We start from the raw sequence: 21,819 nt of genomic DNA, 5'->3' as shown, positions 1-21,819 counted from the left end.
AAAAAGTTTGGACAATGCTAATCTTAATTAAACATATATTTCCTATCGATACTTATAGTTTTGACAATCAATGACAACATAGTTTGTTCAGTTCATTGGTATAGATTCATTTATTTAATGCTCAATTACAATATCAGGAATTTATGCTACACAATTGATAGGTTTATTCGGGTTTCATTTTTGGTTAGTACAGCTGTTGGAGAACCTTTGGGCAGAGGGTAGGAGACTCGCTTAACGCTAAACTAGTCACGAAATGAGTACCAATAGCAGCCAGGGACATATTGGTCCTGGAGCTCTAATAGAATCACAAACAAAGTACACAATGCATATGCATATATAGCTAATATTATCATAATCTGTATCGACATCAGTATTAAGTTACAATTTAAACTAAAACATGAGGTCCAGGTTCTATGGATTTTACTTCATGTCCACCATTACCACCTAAATAAACATGCAGATGTAGGTGGATGGCCGCAGTTAGATGCCCCACTACTTCTCCGACTTGTTGCGCGTTTTGGTCTGACCAGTGGCATTTCCACCCACCTGGGATCTGTCCGATTTCCGGCTGCTCGACCGGGGCAATGTGGTGCAGCTAGCAGACATGGATTTGTCCTGCAAAAAATAAAGTGAATCAAAGAGTTAGAGTTTATCTTGACTAGAAACGGCTCTAACAACATGCTGCAAATCCTTAAATCTGGGGGTTAGTAACGCAACTGTACAAGGGAATAATGCCATATTTGGGGGGCCATGGAAGTTAAGGGCGGAGCTGACGTTGCCCGGCGGTGAGCGAAACATAACACTGGGATGATGAGAGCTTCGATAACGGGCTGCGGCTGGGCTTACTTCAAATCTGCGTCTCTCTGGCCGCCAGCTGCTCATCTTCCGGCTGCTGGCTGGGATTAGCTTTGTTACGCAGCACACTAGCTTTGATATGCTTGAACAGTTGGCCGATACCTGACTTTCGTTCCACGCTGCCCGTCGATGTCTGGCTAATGGCGTCCGGTTGGGGACTCAGCGAGTGCCTCTTCGGTGGCAGGGGCGGAGGAGGGGCACGCCCCTTGCCATGGTTGGCCCTGGGCCGCAAGGATGGCGATGGTGATGCCGAAACGGAGGGCTCTGGTTCCAGCTGGGCACGGAAACTATGCTTAATCTCCTCCAGGGTGGCCCGCATTTCGCGGGGCGACATGGGACGTGGTCGCTCGGGTAGAAATGGATCTGGTGCGGATGCAGAAGTGCTTAGAACCAAGACAAAGGGGTCTATCGGTGGTGATATATATGGCTTGTTTTGGGGAGGTGGACTCGATTCGAGGGTCTCAGCAGGTCCATTAATATTCTGATTTTGTAACTTATCCTTATGTACCTCCTCGAATGAATCTTTATTTTTTTTGGCATCAACTTCATCCGAAATTATTTGATTAGGTTCTTCGAATAATGCATCTTCAAAATCGTCCTCCATTATGCCATTTTCTCTTTCATTTCGGAAAGACAATTCTTCCTGCTTTTCTTCTACAACCTCCAGTTCTCTTATGTCCTCTTCTATTAAAGGCAAAGCCTCATAAAAGTCCTCGTCTTCTGCATCATCGTCCTTCTTCTCATCCCTCACCACATTTTCCACATCACAAATTGGTATTTTTTCAAAACTCTCCACAATTTTAAGTTCTTGGGCCACTGGAACTGCGTTCACCCCTCGCACACCTTGAAAGTACAGCTGGTTCTCTAAATAGACTTCGTCCCTCATCTCTTCCAGCAACTGCTAACCAACACCAATCTCTAAACGGATTAAGATAGTTGCAGATGGAAAAAATCACATTATTCATACCTCATTGCGCTTTGACTTGACCCGACCCTTGGATGCATTCGTCATGGAGGAGGTGCGACTGAGACCGCTCACGGGTTCGGCACTTGAGTAACCGGAGCTGATGTCATCCTGGCTGCGAATGTTGTAGCTGTAGTGGGCAGGAAGCCATTAAAAGAGAATTAAATATTATTAAGAACTAACGAAATGTAAATATATATGTCGGAAGTAAAATTTAGCTGATTTATTTCAATGTTTCGAAGATTTAATGTTTTATTACTTATTATTATGTACAATAAATGCTGTATTTATAAGAAAATTCCGAGATTATTCGAAACACTTCTTAAAATAAATATGGGTTCTTGTGTTATGAACCTTAAGAATTCGCGCGTATTATTGTGAAGTATTTGTAGGTCGATAGAAAAGCAAAAGAATTCTAAGCAAATCTCTTGTTATTAACTATATATGACAAAAATTATTGGACGAATTGGATATATTTTAGAGGCAATATTCTAGTTAACTTAGAAGCACTGCGATCGTAGCATTGACTAATGCAAGGATCAGTTCAAAAAATCAAAAAACTCACTTGAAATCGCCAGCATTTTTGGCGGTCACATCCACCTCCGTAAAATACATGCCGGTGGAGTGGCGTGTTCCGCTTCCAGATCGGCCCACCGGCGTCTGATTCCTTGGCCTCAGGAGACGTGCGCCCGTTGACGGCGATCGCATGACCACAGTCGACGAAGCCATCGAGGACATCATCACGTCGTCCAGCTCGTCCTGCGTGCGATGCATATCCGGTTCGCTCAGATCGCTGAGGCTGTAGCTCCGCTTGATCGTCTGCACCAGATTGCCACCGCCCTTCAGTAGGACGATGGATTTAGATGGGAGGTAGTGGTCGTGGTTGGTGGAGTAGAGTACAAGAGTTGGCATTTGAATAATTTAATTTAAACTACAACTAATCGAAAACTTAGGTGTAAACATAGCAATAATACATGTGTGGAAAAAACTAAAACTGCGAGTGGGCGACAAAATTAAGGTGATGATGTGTGTGTGTATCGCTGAGTGTTTGAAATTCGATTGTTCGCTGAGTATCTGATGCTGGTTGTTGGCCATCTTCAATAGCCCTCCACGTCCACATCGGGCGTGGGATCGCGCAGCTTGCGGCGCGAGCGGATCACATTGGTGGAGCTGCCGGCGGCTTCAGCATCGTTGTTTCTCTGGCCACGTTTGCCTCCCGTTTTGGCAGTGGTTCCGGCTCGACGGGTCTGAGCTTTTCGGACTGGCAGATCCCGCAGACGAGCGGCTCCGGCATCGCCTATGGGCTCATCTTGGTGCTCCACCTCCTCGGGCACCTCTTGAATAACCAGTCGCCTGGTTTCGCCCCTTGCCTCGTAGACTGCGTCCGTATAGCTGTCGATGCTGCTCAGGGAACTGGCCCTCGGCAGCCAGTTGTCCGTGCTGTCCATCATATCCTGACCCCGGGACAGCTCATCGGCGGAATGGGAGCCGTGGAGACCACGTCCGTGGAACGACGGAGCCGTGGTAAGCGCAAAGGTCTAGCAGTTAGCGGGTTAGTGGCAATCGGGCGGTGCAGGCAGGTGCATTTAGTTGGGTTTTTGTTTTGGTTTTGTTTGTTTGGTGGGTTAAATGCAAAGAAACATAAGTGAAGAAACGAAAAAGTTAATTAAAAGATAGGCAACGCAAAAGTCTCAAATTGAAATGAATTGCAGCTGGGTCAAATGAAGCACATACACACACGCTCGAAAATTGTCTCATGCTCGGGGTATCTATTTATATGTATATGCCCTACCCTAGAGGCGATTCGGAATTGGAATTAGAATTGTGCAACTGGGCAACTGGGAAGGGGACAATGGCGCTGGCCGAATGAAATCAGCGGAATGTAAATGTAGAAACAAGGAGTGCCTGGCAGATTTCTCAGGCATATACAACAACACATAAAAGACAATTTTAGAGGACCGGAATAAACACTTTTGTTCCAAAAGCGAACAAGTTTCTTTGTCTAAGAACAAAGAAGGGTAAAAGATCCCTTCTCTGCAAGAATTTCGATGGTGAATTCGTTGTATCACTACATTTGTACATGATTGGTTTCTTAAGAACATGTTTAAAATTCTTATAATAAACTTTCAGTCTTTGTATAAACCTAAGAAATACTCGTAACATTACTATTATTATCTTTTGAAATACTTATAATCGGATAGCTTTGTCTGATAACAAAGAACGAAAAAGAGTGACTAGTACTCCAGAAATTGGATGACTAACTCAGTTTCTTTGTAAAAACTTTTGTTTGCGAGTAAGCCTAACAGATTGTGCAACTTAACCAATTTAGTTAAATTAACTTGCACCTTGCAGTCTTTTGATTTATTCTCTATTCTTTGACCTACATTAACGATAAATGTATTTATTGACTGCATTACTTCATCATTGAGTTGTCTATGCCCTCCAGATTATATCCAATCGGCTGCAGCCCACAAATGTCTTGGCCCACATCTCAATTGTTTACAAACAGTTGTGAATTGCGACGGGTATTTGTGCACGGGTTTGTTCATTTTTTTTTTTGTTTTTATTACATTGTTTCAACATGTTGATTTATCTTTTAGCGTGTATTACGTATAGTATATATTGTGATCTAGCTACACAAAGAGAAACACACTACAAACTAAATCGAAACAAACACGCAAATGACACAAAAGAGCATACCGTTCTAGACGTTTAAACTAAATAATAATAAAATTAAATGTGAAGAGAAGGCGAGCTGATGATTAAGGCGATGATGATTCTCTCCGTGAAGAGCTCCCTGCTGCCACGGATTTGCTGACCAGTTTGACGATGATTAAGATGAGCATGCGAGAGTGTTGCGCAAATATCTCGAATATAGAACAGCAGAAGCTGATGTTTGTTTGCTGCTCATTTTATGCAACGACGCTGGAGGCGATCGAAAATGGCCAAATGAATGTGGTTGAGCGAGTCGAGTGAGTGTGCGAGATTGTGGGTGAGTGTGTCAGTGGGGGCTGTGGTTGGTTTGTGTGGGGAGGATTACCTTTATGGCCGTCTGCATGATGACATTGGTGGCGTAATTAACTCCCTTGGAGCCTAGCTGCAGGACCGCCGAATAGCCCCGCTCTTTGGCCTGATTCACATACTCGTCGATCTCCTGCACAAAGAGAAAAGTACGATGTACCGGGGAATACATATATGTATATACTCGAGTTTTCAGATCCCACCTGTTCGTGGCGCGTCAACATCGGATGCACGAATTTCCGATACAGCGTCGAACTGCCCTTTGTGGCCGGCGAGAGGAGCCAGAAGACCAGGGCCACCTTCACCTCGTAGTAGAACGGCAGCCAGGAGATAAAGATGTCCGTGAATGTTTCAATGCAGGTGAAAAATGCAAAGACAATCCAGTACATCATCCATTTTACCTACGGCAAGAAAGAGTTTATATGTATTGTTAAATTATTGCTAATGATCCCAAATGATCGCCAAAATAAAACAAAATGTCCAGTAATGCATTTAAATGATTACTGACAAATTGATATAATTTCCAGATTTGTTGTACAATTTAGCTCATATTTACTGGTTTCAAGTATCAATTAAAGTAATTAAAGGGTGATTTTGAATTAAAATTATTAAATTATTATAAAAGAGTTTTAATATGATCATGCAAAAACGAATTACATACTTTCATATGGTATCATATGGTTTAGTTTTGAAGTGTTTGTAGATGTACTTACATATTCCTTGACATCCTTGGTCCTGACGGCCTTGTAGGAGGCATAGGCCGGGTACAGGGTGCCGCAGAACAATCTGAAAGCGGGAAACAGTAAACTCTGGGCACAAGTTCGCGGCGCTAGGAATATGACAATCAGCGAGCAGATGCAGGCCGTGTTGAAGGAGAGACATGGGAGAGGACAGCGCTGCAGGAGCTCCAGCATTCGGCCCAGGGCATTGAGATTCTGGACCACTTTGGGAGTGGGGGTGGGGTGAGCGGTGGCCAGCGGCACCTGCTGCTCCACTATGTAGGCCCCATTGTACTCATTGTCGGGAAAATCGCTGTCCAGCGAGCTCAGTGAATCGCCCAGCTGGTACAATGGATAATGAGCCCGTTGCTGCTGTTGTTGGGGGTAAATAAACTTTGGATAGACGGGGATGACATCCTCCGGCTGGTCCTCGAGCGAATAACTGCGTCCGTAGACGGCGCCCGGCGGATGACGAAGACGTCGAAGATTAGCTGGCCGCTGATAGAAGAGCGGCTGAGGCTGCTCCTGCTGATAGATTGGCCTCATGGCAACGGGGATGCATTGCCCGCAGCGCAGATCGCAGATCGTTCCTGGCCGCTAGAACGCCGAGCAGAGACTGCCTGCCGGGGCGTGGAGAGCGATCTGCGATCGCAGATCCGGCGTCTAACGCTCAGCCGGGGGGTCTATTAATAACCAACGATCGGGTCTAGAGAGCGGCAGCAATAGGAGCAGCCGCGGCAATGTTTACACGGAGGAATGAACCACAGTTCCGAGCTACAGACGCGCTCGAAAAAATAGCACTTTAATGGGTTGACAAATACAAATGAATATTTCTAAAAACAATGACGCATTCCTTTTTTTCTGTAACTTAATCTGAAAAATGTTTATAAGAAACAAGTTTTGACATTTAATATTAAAATTTTTTTTACTTAGTCGTAGAACCTTTTACTTTAGAAACGCACTGGTCTATCTTAGTTTTAAATATTTTCACACAAAATTTATGAATTTAAAATTCTTACGCATTTAAAAAGTCATTCATTGCATTTTATAAGACATAACGGTTTTTTGTATTTAAATAATACATTTTTTTTGGAATTTGTTTTAAAAAGTAGTAACAGAAAATAGGTACACGTCATGGCCATTTTTTTTTTGTATAAACAAATTATTTGGAATTGCCTCTTATAGGAAGAAACCTAAGATTTTTTGTTTAAAGATTAATTTGTACATCGCTCAAAATGTTAATAATTTTTAGTCAGAAGTTCTGCAACTTGAGGTCATTTGGGGTAGATCTAAAAGTTCGTTCTTTAAATAAACAAATAAATCTCAAATATCAAGGGATGTAAACAGTTCACTATATTGATAGGCCGAGTAAAGAGGTGCTATCAAATTGATCTCCAATGTGTCATTCATATGAGCAATTATAACGTTGCTAATTCGACCACGATCTATAAATATTGACAACAATAGCCGCTGTTCGCGGAGTAACAAAGAGAGTCGCCGGCTATATCCACATGTTCTGCACCCATATCGGGCGAGTCGAGTGCGTCGGCCTCGGAAACTCGGAAAGTAGCAGCTCCAAATTAGGAGTTCCAATTGAGGGTTACGCACACACACACAGTCACACACTCGCGCACAAGTGAACGGTACTTTGCGACAGCTGATTAATAAACAAACAATCTGGCAATCAACGAAACCACGGAAATATACAGAAATCAGAAGCGTGACGCCCACACAATTTGGAATCAAAATCGCTGACTTTTTGAGGTGCTTTTCTCGATTCCGAAGGCCGAGCTTGAAAAGTTTTTTTTGGGGGTCAGCCAGGTGCAGCGCTCTCACTCGCACTCACGCTCTGCTCGCTTAGGGGTTCTGTGAAGTTGGGAATTACTCACATTATAAGCCGTGAAAACAGACTGCTGATCATCTTGAAGGCCTTCGCTTAGCAGTTCTAAAAGAAAAACATGGGGTTTGAATGACATTAGGCCATTCCGTTATCCTTGTTCCTTCTCACCTTTTTTATCACCTGCCCCTGAAATTTCCTGGACTTTACCGAGTTTTATATGATTTTTGGGTGACTTTTTAGGCAGTTTTGACATAAACTACACTGCGTTTAATTTCACTTGACTATTCCTTTTTTCTTTGTTTTTGTGGTTACTGCGATTGAAGGAGGAGTAGGACTTCGAAATTATTTGGCTACGCAATTTTTAGCACCGTGTTGCGTCGCCACTGGATAATTGCGACTCGCCAGCTGGGTTTCAACTACATGGCTTTGTGCATTTTCACTCGGAAGAGCCGATGTTTTTTGCCCACATTTGCAATTGCATTGCCCGCGAAAAAATCGCTTTTGTTTAATTCTCGGCAAACAAAAAGAAACGCGAAAGAGATAGCAGAACAACAACAAAGCTGCTGCGATAGAGCTGGAAAACAATCGATGGTACTATCGATACCATCGATGTTTTTTAATTTTTCTAAACATCGATATTTTTTGGCCACTATTGATTGTTTTTAAATTATCTGGGCATTCAAGACAGCATGTGAGTAAAGTTAAATTCGTCTTATATTCATTTTAATTTCCTATGTATATTTATTTATAGGTCCTTACTCTATTTACATTTTAGGAAAACTCAAAGCAGCTTTTTGCAAACAAACACTTCATCCTGCGCTTTGGAACGTGCACTCAGAATAGCTGGACAAGTTTTTCCGATCGCAGGAACTGCCTTAAATCAAATATTGTGAATAAATTGTTATTTAGTAAAAAGAACCAAAAACTGGTCTCAAAACATGAATATATTGTTGAATTGTTAAAAAAAACTAGTTGTTTTACTTTAACAAAAAACGATAAACAACGACGGTGTGAATGTGTTGCAATCACTTTTTTCCAAACAGTTCTGTAAGCGGCCTGGCAAGGTGGTATAACACTTATAACTTATGTCACTCCGATCGCTTTCCTATTTTCAAGGTGCTTGTATTTTCGGGCCTTGATTGCAAATAAGTTGGTCAATGTTTTTTTTTTCGAATAAAAAGCTTTTATAAAAAAAAATTTCAAACAAAAGTTTTAGATTTAGTTGAGATACACATTTTATGATTACGACATTTTTGCGTACAATTAATAGCTTACGTGAACAATTTAAAAACAATCTTTAACAATTTTTAAATGAGCCTACAATTAACTGGGCCTAGTTGGTATCGATATTTTACAAAAATATTTTACAAAAATAATCGATGGTCAATGGGATACCTTTTTTTTTTAATTAAGTAGAAGCCAGAAAAATTAAAACATTTTATGCCCCCTTTCCACCAGAATATCCGTTGAAAGCGGTTTGAATTTTTGACAAATATGTAACTCTCATTACCACAAAGCACTTCCACCTTGCGATAACATCTGTGGCTCGTCAAAACATAAGCAAAGTCAACAGTTCAACCATCTTTGTTTATGTTTTGATGAACACAAGTTCATAATAACAATTTCTTTTATTTCATAATATAATTGAGTGCTCGAATGTCAATTTAATTGGAACAACACTGGGAACGTAACTTTTAAGCGTTGTCTCCCAAAATACTGATGGGTGGAAAAGGCTCTTAGCAAATCGTAGTTAGGTTATTTTGGTGAGATTTCAATGGTGAGTTTATGTAGAGTGACCCTATATAAGGTGGCGCGCTTTTTGTTTTTCAGGATTTTTACGGTTTTGACCTGCAGCCACACCACCGGCTTAAATTGGGAATTGACAAACTGAACGAATTTGGCAGAATAAAATCGGAAATTAACGAAAATGGCGCAAAATGCTCCAGCTTGTAGGGACACACAGGTGAGTTAAATAACGTCTAAAATTTGTCAAACATTACAATGGGTTCGTTTCAGGATTTCCAATTTAAACTACGCGACAAATTTATAGCGTTCAAAAAATGCGGCGAGCCCCGCAGCAATGTGAAATTACTGGCGATCTCCAGCAGCCGTGGATTGCTTTTTGTTGGCAGTCCAACGCAGCCGGAACTCAAGGGTAACATTATTAGAACTTCCTGTATCACTATGCCTTACCTGTCTCATTTGCAGTTATTATCGTCAAGGATCTGGCCAATGCCAAAAGTACAGGACAACAGCCGCAGGCGCGACTTGTGCCACTGCCAAGTGTCCCGAACTACATCGCCTGTAGCTCCGATGGCAACCTGCTGGCCGTGAATCACACCCAGAACGGCACTAGCCTGCTCAGCATCTATGCGGTGCCAACGTTCATGACCCCGGATGTTCGTCCGGTTTATAGTATTCGGCTGGCGGCCGAGGACCACGTGCACGCTGTCCAGCTGCTCTGGAATCCCGTGCTGCCCAACAGCCTGGCCGTGGTGCTGAGCAACGGAGGTCTCGGGATGTACGCCCTGAAGGAGGGGGGCAACTTTGAGATGCACTCGTTGGACAAGAACCAGCAGGTGAAGTGCGGCTGCTGGTCGCCCAAAGGCAAGCAGATCGTCCTCGGCTTCCCCGGCGGCAGGATCCAGCAGTTCAAGCCGGACTTGACTCCGGCCAAGACCCTGCCGTGTCCGCCCAATGTCCACGACGCCCCCTTCGACACGATCGCCATCCAGTGGCTATCAACGTTCCAGTTCGCAGTGATCTTCCTGCAACACGGCGAGGATTGCAATCCGTCCCTGTACATCGTTAATGCTCCCAAAGCCGGTGCACCCAGCTACATCAACTACTATGACATCTGCTACAGCCTGAATGGACCGCGGAATCATCAGTTCCTCTTCAACCATGTGCCCCAGTGGAATCTGCTGCTCGTGATCTCGGCTAATGGCGTGGAGGTGGGCGTGATAGGAACTTCGGAGACCGGTGACACCCCCGCCTGGCAACAGTTAACTTTGCTGGATGAGGCTCGCATCGAGATGCCTCTGAGTGAAACCACACAGGAGGAGACCTTCCCGCTGGGCTTTGTCTACGATACGTCTACTACGCACCAACTGACCATCAACGAGCAAAAGCTCCAGACCATGCCCATGGTGCACGTTTTGGGCTCGGACGGAGCCCTGCTTTCTTTCGATTTTCTTAATATGCTACCGGGCGCGGTGTCTGTTTGCTCGCCGCCTCCGCCAGTGGCGGATACTTCGGGACAATTCAGGCCGCTAAACATGTTGCTTCCCGTTGAGGAGGAGGAGCAGCAGGCTGCGGCTGCCAGTCCGCCGCTCAAGACTCCTGCAGTGACCGCTCCCTCGGACATATCGTTCGCCTTCACGCCAAATACTGTAACTTCAACTCCGGCTCCTGCAAAGGATAAGCCGCCATCGCTGTTCTCCGGCTTTGGAGCCGCTGCAGCCAAAGCTCCGGCACCGCAGCTGTCCTTCGGAGCTGCTTCGGTCCCTGCCCCGCAATCGTTTGCAGCTCCAACTGCTGCTCCCGTCAAGCCGGGCACCGGATTTAGTGGATTTGGTGTGCAATCAACTACTCCGGCAATGGGGTCGTTGTTTTCCGCACCCGCAGTAAATACCTTTGGCGGCATGGCTATGAACAAACCGGTAGCTGCTTCTGTAGCCCCACGGTCGGCGGCTCCGGAGACAACAGACAATGTAGCTGCTGTCGTTAATAAGCCTCTGTACACTGTTCCTCCGACATTTGCACCGGTGGCCACGAAGCCAACTGCGCCAGCGCCGCCTATTAATGTAGTAGAAACCCTTAGGCCGGATGACACGGAGCCCATCATAAAAGACATGATTGCCCTGCAAATCGAGGCCTTCAGTCAGGACATTCAGAAGCAGAAGAACCAGACTAAGGAGTTGCTTAAAGGCGTAAGAGAATCACCTTCCTATACCAACTCGTTTACATCTTTGTTTTGTGCTTGCCGCAGATTGCAGCTCCTTCAGACTTACGCGCCTATGCCAAGCGATTGGACGATCTTCAAGAGCTGAACGAACAAGCCAAGGATGTGGAATTCGAGTTGGATGTCCAGGGATTACGCCAGGGTCTTAACGAGGCCTATGCCATTGTAGCCGAGTGCCGTGGCAAACTGGAGATTTATAGGAAACCCGAGTGGGTAGCAAAATCGTTTATTTGAACCTATATTTTAAGGAAAGCATTTGTTTCAGTATCACGCGTCTGATGAACTCAAGCTCCTGCGACCCCGCTGGCCGTCGCATGCTAGCCCGTCTTCAGAGCTATGTGGCCGCCAACGAGGCCCAGCTGCGTCTCGCCCAGCAGCATGTCGATGTGCAGTGGGAGCAGTTCCAGGACGTCGTGCGGCGCAACTCCAAGTCTCACATGCACATGCCTTGCCTGGAGGGCATCTACCAGCGACTGACGAAGCTGCAGAACCTCACTTCTGACCAGAGGATCCGACAGAACCACATCAAAGCCAAGCTCAAGGAGCGCGGATTGCTCCAGAACGCACTGCTCGACCAGGAGAACAGTCGCACTCGCACCAACGAAGCGTAGGTGGCAAATGTATTTTTCTCTGCTTAAGCCTTAACCCTTAATTTTCTTGTAGAGTGGACACTTTGGCCGACTCCATACTGTCGATGAGTCTGAGCAAAGTAGTGGACACCAATGCAGCCAAGCTCACGCAGCAAAGGCTGCAGAAGATTCGTAAGGTTGTCCAGCTGCAGAAAATCAATATTATATGTCCCCAGCGACCGGATCGCGTGGGTCTCAAGTCGGAGGTGATTTTGGAAACAAAACGTAGGGCGGAACAGATTAAAAAGGCGGCTGCAAAGCCAGCAACGGCCAACAAGTGCACTCAGGCAGCAGTGGCTCTTCCTCCGGCCCCAGCTGCTGCACCCATGTCGCACGCTCCTCCAACAGTGGCTCCTCAGCTGCCGAAACCAATGCCATCTAAGCCGATCGTTGTGGAAAAGCCTGCAGTCCCCATTCTTCCTGCTACATCCACAGCTACGCCGTTCTCCTTCAGCCAGAGCAGCCCGTTCGTGAAGACTTCCACTGTGACACCGACGACGAATACTGTCACCCCTGGTGAAGCTGCCAAACCGGGTCTCTCTTTGTTCGGCGGAATGGGCAGTGCTGGTTCCAGCTTTAGTTTTGGTGACGGTGCCAAGTCGGCGCTCTCATTTGGTGGAGCAGCACCGCCAGTGGAAGCGGCTCCGATGCCGAAACCAAACCTTTCGGCAGGGATTGCAAAGGATCAATCTGCACCAGAGCCAGCTAAGCCCAAAGAGCAGAAGGTGGGGCTAGAAATCAAGCCAGTGACAGCGGCAGCCGAGAATACAAAAGTACCGCCACAAACACCAAAGGCAGAGACCGCTAACAAATCATTCGGCTTTGGCGGCTTTTCGGGAACTGGCGGTGCTGTGGGAAGTGCTACCAGCTCTCCGTTCAGCTTTGGTGGATTGGGCTCATCACTGGGCTTTGGCGGAGCCGCCCCTTCTGTCCCAAAATCTGAAGCTCCCAACGCGTCAGCCACAAGCGCAGTCGCTTCCGCTTCTCCATTTGGCATGTTCTCGGCAGCTTTAACTAAGCCAACCACCAGTGAACCCACAGTGACCACCAGCAGCACCACCACTATCACCAGTAAGACCGCGCCTGTAATTGGTTCGACCAGTTCGGCTGAAGACACTTCCGTGCCTGCGTCAACTGGAGTGACCAGCACCTCGGACCCCATCGGCGGACTTTTCAGCTCTGTAAACATTTGCAAGCCAAACACCCCAGCAGGTAAGGTCTATTAATTTGTGTGTTAAAGCTTATTGGCTTTTAAAACAAATGTCTGTTGAACTTAGTGATAAAACCAAAGTTTTGCACATTTTATTGCATATTTCGTTATAACTCACTTTTACACGCGTTACTCGTAGTGTAAAAGTTTAAATTGTATTCGCTAAAAAGTATGTAACAGGGAGAAGGCAGCGTTTCCGACTTTATGATTTAGGTACATTCTTGATCAGGATCAATAGCTCAGTGGATTAAGCAATATTTCGAAAACTACTAGTTAAGTTTATTCGGACAATAACTATCGACTCAAACTAAATCTACCAAATCGAACTATTTAGAAGCTATTGGCATAAATGTAAACATTCGATGTATGTAGAAAACTGTTTGTTTTCTGGGGGAATATAAGTTTTTTTTTTAATTGATAAGCTGTGGGGCGTTTCTTCTTGATTTAACTAGGTTCCATAGACATTTGTAGAGAAATCATACGATTAAACATATAAAAACCCAAATTAAATTTCATATGTTTGTTTAACAGATTCCACCAAACCAGCCAATATTTTTGGTGGTATCAGTAGTGGTTCAGACTCGAGCAGCTTTTCGTTTGGCGGTGCAACTGGAGACGCCTCGAAGGGACTATTTGGCAGCATCACTCAAGCAGCAACGACAACAACATCTGCAACAACTGTAGTGGATGCCACAATCAAAACTGATCCCATCACAACCACGGCGATGGCAGCTCCCACAGTGGCTACAACATCTGCATCAAGTGCAGCCACAGTTCCTCCGGCTGCAGCACCAGCAGCAACGCCTTCAAGTACCGCCGCAGCTACATCCGGTAATACTGTCCCCGGCAGCGCTTTCTCCTTCTCGAACGCTTTTAGCAGCCTCAGTGCAGGAGGTGCGGCTCCAAGTACCACTTCTGCTGCTCCTCTAGTTGCCAGCAGCTCCACCGCGTCCACAGCCAGTAATGCCTCGTCTTCGGTGTTTGGAGCTGGCTTCGCAGCGCCAGCATCGTCAGCGGCTCCGGTGGTCAGCCCCTTTCAATCGGCTCCAAAGAGCACGGCACCGAGTGGAAACATTTTTGGCAGTATACCCAAGCCGGAGAGCAGCGTTTTTGGGGCAGCTCCTGTTGGACCTTTGAGCACCCCGGCTGCGCCAACAGCAGCTGCACCGCCCACGGGTCTCTTTGCATCAGCCGCCATAAGCAATCCGTCGCCATTCAGCAGTCCTCCAAGTGGAGCAGCTGCCACCGGCGGAAACATTTTCGGACAGGCCGTGAAGTCGAGCGTGTTTGGCCAGCCGGCGCCAGCACCAGCCGGCGGAGGATCTATATTTGGAGGCGGAACCAATGCGCCCTTTGGATCGAATTCCATTTTTGGGGGAAGTAATCCACAGAGCCCCGTGGGCGCCCCCGCTGCAGGAAGTACTTCAATCTTTGGCCAAAGTGTGTTTGGTCAGTCAGCGGCAGCATCGCCTTCAGCTGGCGGAAACATATTCGCCAATCCAGTGGGCACTCCGCAGGCTTCGGCTTTTGGCGGCGGAGGAAGTTCGATCTTTGGATCACCTGCACCCGCCACTGCCTCGCCTGTCTCCGGCGGATCGATCTTTGGCGGTGGCAACAGCTCCGGTGGATTTGGCTCCTTCTCGCAGACAACACCAGCTCAGGGAGGCTTTGGTGGTGGATTTGCCCAGGGCGGTGGCGGATCAGTGGCTCAGACGGGCTTTGGATCAGCGCCATCGCCGCAACAGCAACCGGCGCCGGGCGGATTTGGGGCCAAGCCCGTTTTTGGTGGGTCCCCGGCCTTTGGAGCGAGCCCCACCTTTGGAGGAGGTCCCACCTTCGGCAGTCCCAAGGGATTTGGTGGCTTTGGCGGGGCTGCCCCTGTAGCCTCACCGCCAGCCTTTGGTGCTGCCCCAAAGCCGGCCGAGGGAAACATCTTCGAGACTCTGGGTGGTCAGGAATCTGGACTCTCCTTTGGAAATTTGGCACAGACTGGCAACTCGAATGCCCAGAAGCCTGCCTTTGGGGGGTAAGTAATGGCAAATCATTTCCTGAGACTCGGAAGCATTAACTGGGAATACCCTTTTTCGTTTCAGATCGAGTTTTATGAATTATCGTTAAGTTATTGATTCTTCTGTTCGTTCAGTGTTGACTGTAGATTAGAATACCACCTAAAACATACCATCATTAAAATTTACAAAAATCCGAATGTTTATTTTAAAATGTAAATAATGATAATGCTGCCTTCGGGTAATCGAAAGGCTACACATTCTGATTGGCGCATGTTTATTAGGCTTCGTAAAAAACTTGCGATAAGCATTGGTGTTTCAGTTCTTCATAGCATCGCGTGAAATGCAGACCTATTTAGTTTGTAGTTCTTTGTTCATTTTTTTCCCTTGCCTGCTGGGAGCTTCATCGTTTTTGGAGGAACCCTGTGGAAGAGCGATTATACCTAAAGTTATCCGAGGTTATAATGCTGGACAAGGGTACGCTGCCTGGATGGCATCCATAAGAAATGACACAAAATTTCTGTGTGGCGGTACGCTTATACACAAACGTACGTTTATTTATACAAATCTCGATTAGTTGATAATGATTTATTTCTTTTCAGGCTTTATTTTAACTGCTGCCCATTGCATAGATGGTCAACGAAGTCTGTAGGTTGATTTAGCTTAAGTGCCATGTATTTGTAAAGATCCATTTGTTTTGTTGTGCATAAGATTTATATCAGTTATTAAAACATTGTTTTATAGCTTAGTTTTCTTTATTTTGTGTGTCTTACAGATTTGTGAGCTTGGGAGCATACAACAAAAGTAATCCCATCGCTGAGTACGTCGTCAGTGTTGCAGTAATACACCGCTCCTACAACAGATTTAGTCGCCACAGTGATATTGGCCTGCTAAAACTGTCTACCAGCGTCGTCTACAATGGTATGTGCACGGTTTTATCGCTTTACATAAGATACTACATACATTTCTCTGCAGTCTTAGTTCATCCCATCTGTATTATTTTGGACATGAGAATTAAGAGCGAAGTGGAGACCACGCAAACGTTTAAAGCATTTGGTTGGGGTGAAAAAAGTGACGGCCAGGAAAGCGAAATACTTCAAACCATCACCCTTAACCATTTATCTCGAGCCGTGTGCACCAGGCACCTAGGTGTGAGTCTTATTTCGAAACAGATATGTGCCGGTGCCTATAGCGGAGACACCTGCCGCGGCGATTCCGGTGGTCCATTGACCAGCACTATTACCGTTGGTAAGAGATTCCGCGAGACGCAGTTCGGTATCGTTAGCTATGGCAAAAAAAGCTGCGATGGACCGGGTGTGTATACCGATGTGACTAGCTATGTGGATTGGATAGAGGCAACAATAAAGACGCATAACGTTGGAAATGGGCTACAGACCTCAGTTTTCCATCGGTCCGATATGGTACGAGATACTTGGGTGTATGAAGACTGCGGTGGTTCCACCATAGCATCGAATTTGAGGCATACATATTTGGGTTTAATTTCCAATCGAAAGGCGTGCTGATCACAGACCGTACGTATCAGTAGTATACAATTCTAATTAAATTTTGAACTTGATAAAGTAGCAATTTTAATGGTTGCCTTCGTAAAAGTACATTTTTTCAAAAGCAATCATTTTCAGGTTTTGTTATCACAAATGCCAGGGGCTTGCCGAGAAATGCTCCGTTGTAAGTGGCATGTTCGATACAAAAATGTTTTTAATTATTTTAAATGTATTTTTGAATTACTACACAGAGTTGTTGGTGTGATGGGGATGTGGAGGTCCTATAAAAAATACAGAGTTGACGCAGTCTTCAAGCATCCGGAGTATTCAGAAGGCAGAAATGATATAGCTTTGCTTAGACTAAATCGGCCGGTGACCCACACAGGTAACCCAATTTGTCCACAAATCTGTGCTCCGAATTACTGAGATCCTCTTTCCCAGACGGAATGAAACCGATCTGTGTGCTTGTGAACGCACAGCACCAGAAGCTGGTCGAATCTAGCCCGTTCTTTACTGTTTTTGACTATGTGGAAATCGAAGTACCCAAGCAAATTTATGCAGTTATCGTTACACTCATTCAACCCAAATATTGTTCATACAGGATTCGTAGAATAATTTATCCGGATCAATTTTGTTTGAAATATCCACGCGGAATGAGTCTGAATTATGGCAAACCTGGCGACTTATTGGGAGGAAATATAATGCTGGCGGGAAAGAAAAGGTTCGTTTTGCTTGGAATTGTCAGTTATTCATTTAAAGATGTTCATGTTCTAACAAATGTTATGAGACATACCAAGTGGATCGCAAATATGGTTCAATCTAATTAATTAAAAAAAAAACAAATGGAAAATCTCATTTATTATGTTAAGAAATAAAGAAACATTACATTGACATAAAATTCCAACAAGGTAGCTCATAAAAACCGTGGTCTCTCCGTTTAATGTGCATTCAATAAACCTGGATTTAGACAGCCTAAGGAATTGTATGCAACACAATGGTAAAAAATCATATATTTTCTTCGAAAAATACAAATACATATATGCTTGACCAACTGTCTTAAAAATGCCTTGCCAAAATATGATCTCTCTAAAATTCTACTGATCGGGGCCGCAGATAGAAAATCATGGCCCGGGGGTGGTCCAAAAAAAAAAAAAAAACATCAATGTTCCCATACCAGTTACCTAATCAACACGTTAGCCATTTAACTTTTGTTCAAAGAAATCTTTCTACCATTACTACCCTTGTCAACTTATTGACAAGTTTACAACACTGCGTATGAGTGATAAAACGTTTTTTTTTTAAGCACGAAAAGGCGCACTAAAAACATGGTGAGGCGAAGAACTCAAAATGTTAATATAATGTGTATATGTATAAGTCAACGATAATGTTTCTTTAGTGGAATCGAAAGCTATAAAATATGATCCCGAGCTTATTCAGCGCTGATAATCTCACTTTATGATTCACTTCATTACTGAACCGCGTGATATGCAGACTCATTTAGCTCTGGCTGCTGGGCTCAGTTTGCTCTTAAGCTACCTAGGATCTGGCCAGTTTTTGGAGGAACCCTGTGGAATTGATTTAATTGAAAACAAAATAATCGGTGGATTTGATGCAGAAACAGCAGCTGCCACATGGATGGCAGCTGTAAGCAATGTCACCCATTTCCTGTGTGGCGGAACGCTGATTCATAAACGTTTGTATTTCAATATGTTCATCACAAGATTGATAGATAACATACAATAGGTGTTCTTAGGTTTCGTCTTAACTGCTGCTCATTGCATTAATCGTGGAGAAAAACTGTAAGTGATAATTAAACTCAAATGATTTCATTAAAAGTGTTGTGTTTATAATTTTATAAATACTACAGTGGGAATAAGACTAAGATGTTTTGATTAATTTAAGGATCGTGAAATTGGGAGCATACAACAGAAGTCAACCTACAGCTCAGTACAATGTGTTATCTGCAATACGGCACCCACTTTACAACAACTTCCGTCGCGTCCATGATGTGGGCCTTCTGAAACTAGCGAACATCGTCGTCTTTAATGGTAAGTGTTCGCTTATGTTATCGCTCAACAGAAAACTATATATTAAATACATTTCTCCGCAGCCTTTATTCACCCAATTTGCATTATTTTGAACCATAATATAAAGAGCCTAGTAGAGCTCACGCGGACGTTTAAAGCCTTTGGCTGGGGAGAAAAAGGTGATGGCAACCAAAGCGACATTCTTCAAGCCATCACTCTTAACCATTTGCAAAGAGCCGATTGCCACAGACGCTTGGGTATGAATCTCACTCAGCAACAGATATGTGCTGGTGTTCACAACGGAGACACCTGTCGCGGCGATTCCGGTGGTCCTTTGACCAACAATGTCTCTCTTAATAACGCCAGCGTTCACGAAGTGCAGTTTGGTATCATAAGCTATGGCACTCTAATGTGCAATGACACGGGGGTGTATACCGATGTGTCAAGCTATGTGGACTGGATAAAAAAATCAATTGTCAAGGACATGTGGCTGTACAGTGACTGCGGTGGTGAATCCATTGCATCCAACTTTCAGGCCAACATTATCGGACTTGATTTCAAGACCCAGGGCGTGCTGATCACAGACCGTAAGTATTTATGTAGTAAACTCTTGTAAACCAATTTTAGAATATTGATTGACTTGATTAAAGTTTCTATTTTTCTTACTGTAGCTCTAAGTTTTAAATTAAATATAAAAAGCAGTCTGCTTCTGCAAGCCGGAGTCTATATACCCTTGCAGTTTCTCAGATTAACATACAAATTATTATATATATATTTTTATTTAACCCTCTACCGCTTACGCAGCCATATATAACTTTATATTTGCAATATTAGTTATTTTCTTTGCACTAATTTATGTTAGAATTATTTAGTTTCTAGTATTTTCAGTTTCAATCATTTTAGTGCAAACGACTTAAGCTGATTTAAAGTGAATTTTGATGAATTTGAAACTAAAAATAATTTGTAATATTATTTTTATTCTAACAGAATATAAAGATTTCTTTATGCAAAAAACTGTTGAAGCCATATATTTTTCTTCTCCCTAAACTTTGCTCCTCCCAAAAAACTTTTTATACCCTTGCAGAGGGTATTATAATTTCAGTCAGAAGTTTGCAACGCAGTGAAGGAGACGTTTCCGACCCTATAAAGTATATATATTCTTGATCAGCATCACTAGTAGAGTCGATCTAGCCATGTCCGTCTGTCCGTCCGTCTGTCCGTCTGTCCGTCTGTCCGTCCGTTTATATGCAAACTAGTCTCTCAGTTTTAAAGCTATCTGCATGAAACTTTCCCAAAAGTTGTCTTTCTATTGCAGGTAGTATATAAGTCGGAACGAGCCGGATCGGACGACTATAGCATATAGCTCCCATAGGAACAATCGGAAAAATAAATGAAAAAAATTATAACTTTGCTGTTTTTCAATTTTTTGTTTAGTTCTTCGACATTTAGTAATGGTTAAATACTTCCGATTTACGGTTTAAATTTCATCAAAATCGGACGACTATAGCATATAGCTCCCATAGGAACAATCGGAAAAATAAATGAAAAAAATTATAACTTTGCTGTTTTTCAATTTTTTGTTTAGTTCTTCGACATTTAGTAATAGTTACATATTTCCGATTTACGGTTTAAATTTCATCAAAGTCGGACGACTATATCATATAGCTCCCATAGGAACAATCGGAAAAATAAATGAAAAAAAATTATAACTTTTCTGTTTTTTATTTTTTTGTTTAGTTCTTCGACATTTAGTAATGGTTAAATATTTCCGATTTACGGATTAAATTTCATCAAAGTCGGACGACTATATCATATAGCTCTCTTAGGAACAATCGGAAAAATAAATGAAAAAAATTATAACTTTTCTGTTTTTTAATTTTTTGTTTAGTTCTTCGACATATAGCAATGGTTAAATATTTCAGAATTATGGTTTAAATTTTATCAAAATCGGACGTCTATATCATATAGCTCCCTTAGAAATAATAAAAATATATAAAATAACTATCAAATAATTGAGCTGCAAATCATCATAGCTTCAATGTTTTTAAACATATACGAAAGTAAATCATAATTTTAATGTTTTCAAAAATGTTTAATTCTTGCAATAGCTGCAAGGGTATATGAACTTCGGCTTGCCGAAGTTTGCTTTCTTTCTTGTTTTTTATTATTTCTATGCTCATGCAGTAGAGGATTAAGTGTCTCATTCACTAATACACTATACAATACACTATATAAATTCTACTGATTTCCAGGTTTTGTTATCTCAAATGCCAGAGACTTGCGGGGAAGTATTGCTTCGCTGTAAGTAATTTTTGCATGTTTGATAAGAATTTTTATTTCATGCTAAAAATGTATTTTAAAATATTCCCATAGAAAAGTAATTGTGATAGGATTGGGGAGAGCCTATGGAGAATATAAAGTTGACTCAGTCTTCAAGCACCAGAAGTGTTCAGATAAGACATATGACATCGCATTACTTAGACTTAATGGCTCGGTGACGTACAGAGGTAACGTAATTATTCTACAAGTTTATGCCAGTGAACTCACAATTTTTTTTGCAGATGGATTTAAACCGATTTGTATGCTTTCAAATGTTCAAATCCAAGAAAGGGGCGAATTTTTGTCGCCCTTTACCGTATTTGACTATGTGCGAATTGAAGAACCCATGAAAATTGATGCTGTTAGCGTTGCTCCTATTGATTCCTTTAAATGCTCACAAATACTTCAGAAGTCAATTGAAACGGATGAAGTTTGTTTTAAACCTCCCCGCGGAATGAGTCAGATATTCGGAATTCCAGGCGACATTTTAGGAAAAAGTATGGTACATTTCAACATAGAACGGTTCGTTTTGTTTGGTTTTTTCAGTAATTCATACAATCACTTGCACGTCGTTACAAATGTAATGAGACATACAGAGTGGATCGCAAATACCGTTGAATTAAATCAATTATAGCAATCAACATAAATAGCTTTTCCATAGTTTTAAATGACGTTTTCAAATTAAATAAATTAAGATTTCAATAACGTTCCACCCAGCTCATGTTTCAAAGAAAAAGTCCTTGCCGGTTTTTTTTTTAATGTT

General features: G+C 43.3%; 4 protein-coding genes across 19 annotated transcripts; 3 read left to right on the top strand and 1 right to left on the bottom strand.

Moving 5' to 3' along the window:
• Positions 1-82: 82 nt before the first annotated feature.
• LOC128255600 (receptor expression-enhancing protein 1) lies at positions 83-7,941 on the bottom strand. Of its 15 annotated transcripts, none has more exons than XM_052985280.1 (9): positions 7,568-7,941; positions 7,449-7,504; positions 5,554-5,626; positions 5,044-5,241; positions 4,860-4,973; positions 2,385-2,659; positions 1,823-1,949; positions 847-1,756; positions 83-615 (listed from the first exon to the last, which is right to left on the bottom strand). In XM_052985280.1, exons 2-8 carry the CDS (start codon positions 7,478-7,480, stop codon positions 848-850), a joined length of 1,728 nt encoding a protein of 575 aa, XP_052841240.1. In that variant the 5' UTR covers positions 7,481-7,504; positions 7,568-7,941; the 3' UTR covers positions 83-615; position 847. The 15 variants fall into 15 exon arrangements, with proteins under 15 accessions (XP_052841240.1, XP_052841242.1, XP_052841243.1 ...); XM_052985282.1 differs by having other exon boundaries at positions 847-1,753; positions 7,568-7,940; XM_052985283.1 differs by having other exon boundaries at positions 958-1,753; positions 7,568-7,939.
• A 1,288-nt stretch (positions 7,942-9,229) lies between these two features.
• LOC128255318 (nuclear pore complex protein Nup214) lies at positions 9,230-16,078 on the top strand. The gene is made up of 10 exons (XM_052984845.1): positions 9,230-9,362; positions 9,416-9,554; positions 9,608-11,331; positions 11,391-11,572; positions 11,629-11,970; positions 12,027-13,204; positions 13,734-15,228; positions 15,296-15,756; positions 15,811-15,856; positions 15,984-16,078. Exons 1-8 carry the CDS (start codon positions 9,327-9,329, stop codon positions 15,318-15,320), a joined length of 5,121 nt encoding a protein of 1,706 aa, XP_052840805.1. The 5' UTR covers positions 9,230-9,326; the 3' UTR covers positions 15,321-15,756; positions 15,811-15,856; positions 15,984-16,078.
• A 137-nt stretch (positions 16,079-16,215) lies between these two features.
• On the top strand, positions 16,216-16,731 carry LOC128255531 (phenoloxidase-activating enzyme 1-like). The gene has a single exon (XM_052985185.1). It carries the CDS (start codon positions 16,216-16,218, stop codon positions 16,729-16,731), a length of 516 nt encoding a protein of 171 aa, XP_052841145.1.
• A 117-nt stretch (positions 16,732-16,848) lies between these two features.
• LOC128255328 (serine protease grass) lies at positions 16,849-21,694 on the top strand. 2 transcript variants are annotated; one of them, XM_052984867.1, is made up of 10 exons: positions 16,849-16,894; positions 16,962-17,095; positions 17,152-17,431; positions 18,202-18,403; positions 18,464-18,509; positions 18,613-18,758; positions 18,821-19,324; positions 20,990-21,038; positions 21,111-21,244; positions 21,299-21,694. In XM_052984867.1, the coding sequence occupies exons 4-10, from the start codon at positions 18,346-18,348 to the stop codon at positions 21,688-21,690; spliced, it is 1,329 nt and encodes a 442-aa protein (XP_052840827.1). In that variant the 5' UTR covers positions 16,849-16,894; positions 16,962-17,095; positions 17,152-17,431; positions 18,202-18,345; the 3' UTR covers positions 21,691-21,694. The 2 variants fall into 2 exon arrangements, with proteins under 2 accessions (XP_052840827.1, XP_052840826.1); XM_052984866.1 differs by lacking the exons at positions 16,849-16,894; positions 16,962-17,095; positions 17,152-17,431 and having other exon boundaries at positions 18,179-18,403.
• Positions 21,695-21,819: the final 125 nt, after the last annotated feature.

This window comes from Drosophila gunungcola (genome assembly GCF_025200985.1).
Source record: "Drosophila gunungcola strain Sukarami chromosome 2R unlocalized genomic scaffold, Dgunungcola_SK_2 000011F, whole genome shotgun sequence".
Classification (NCBI taxonomy): domain Eukaryota; kingdom Metazoa; phylum Arthropoda; class Insecta; order Diptera; family Drosophilidae; genus Drosophila; species Drosophila gunungcola.
The sequence above is the reverse complement of the archived record's forward strand: the minus strand, read 5'-3'. Positions and strand labels throughout refer to the sequence as shown.

What these genes read in the sequence shown, in the direction of transcription:
- LOC128255600 (XM_052985276.1), bottom strand. Translation starts at nt 6,105, where the DNA reads ATGAGGCCAATCTATCAGCAGGAGCAGCCTCAGCCGCTCTTCTATCAG. An exon ending in TGTTGACGCGCCACGAACAG is followed by an intron (nt 4,974 to 5,043) that starts GTGGGATCTGAA and finishes CTCTTTGTGCAG; the next exon opens with GAGATCGACGAGTATGTGAA. An exon ending in TCATGCAGACGGCCATAAAG is followed by an intron (nt 2,660 to 4,859) that starts GTAATCCTCCCC and finishes GTCCTACTGAAG; the next exon opens with GGCGGTGGCAATCTGGTGCA.
- LOC128255318 (XM_052984845.1), top strand. Translation starts at nt 9,327, where the DNA reads ATGGCGCAAAATGCTCCAGCTTGTAGGGACACACAG. An exon ending in GAGATTTATAGGAAACCCGA is followed by an intron (nt 11,573 to 11,628) that starts GTGGGTAGCAAA and finishes CATTTGTTTCAG; the next exon opens with TATCACGCGTCTGATGAACT. An exon ending in CAGAAGCCTGCCTTTGGGGG is followed by an intron (nt 15,229 to 15,295) that starts GTAAGTAATGGC and finishes TTTTCGTTTCAG; the next exon opens with ATCGAGTTTTATGAATTATC.
- LOC128255531 (XM_052985185.1), top strand. Translation starts at nt 16,216, where the DNA reads ATGAGAATTAAGAGCGAAGTGGAGACCACGCAAACGTTTAAAGCATTT.
- LOC128255328 (XM_052984866.1), top strand. Translation starts at nt 18,196, where the DNA reads ATGCAGACTCATTTAGCTCTGGCTGCTGGGCTCAGTTTGCTCTTAAGC. An exon ending in ATTAATCGTGGAGAAAAACT is followed by an intron (nt 18,510 to 18,612) that starts GTAAGTGATAAT and finishes GATTAATTTAAG; the next exon opens with GATCGTGAAATTGGGAGCAT. An exon ending in GGGCGTGCTGATCACAGACC is followed by an intron (nt 19,325 to 20,989) that starts GTAAGTATTTAT and finishes ACTGATTTCCAG; the next exon opens with GTTTTGTTATCTCAAATGCC.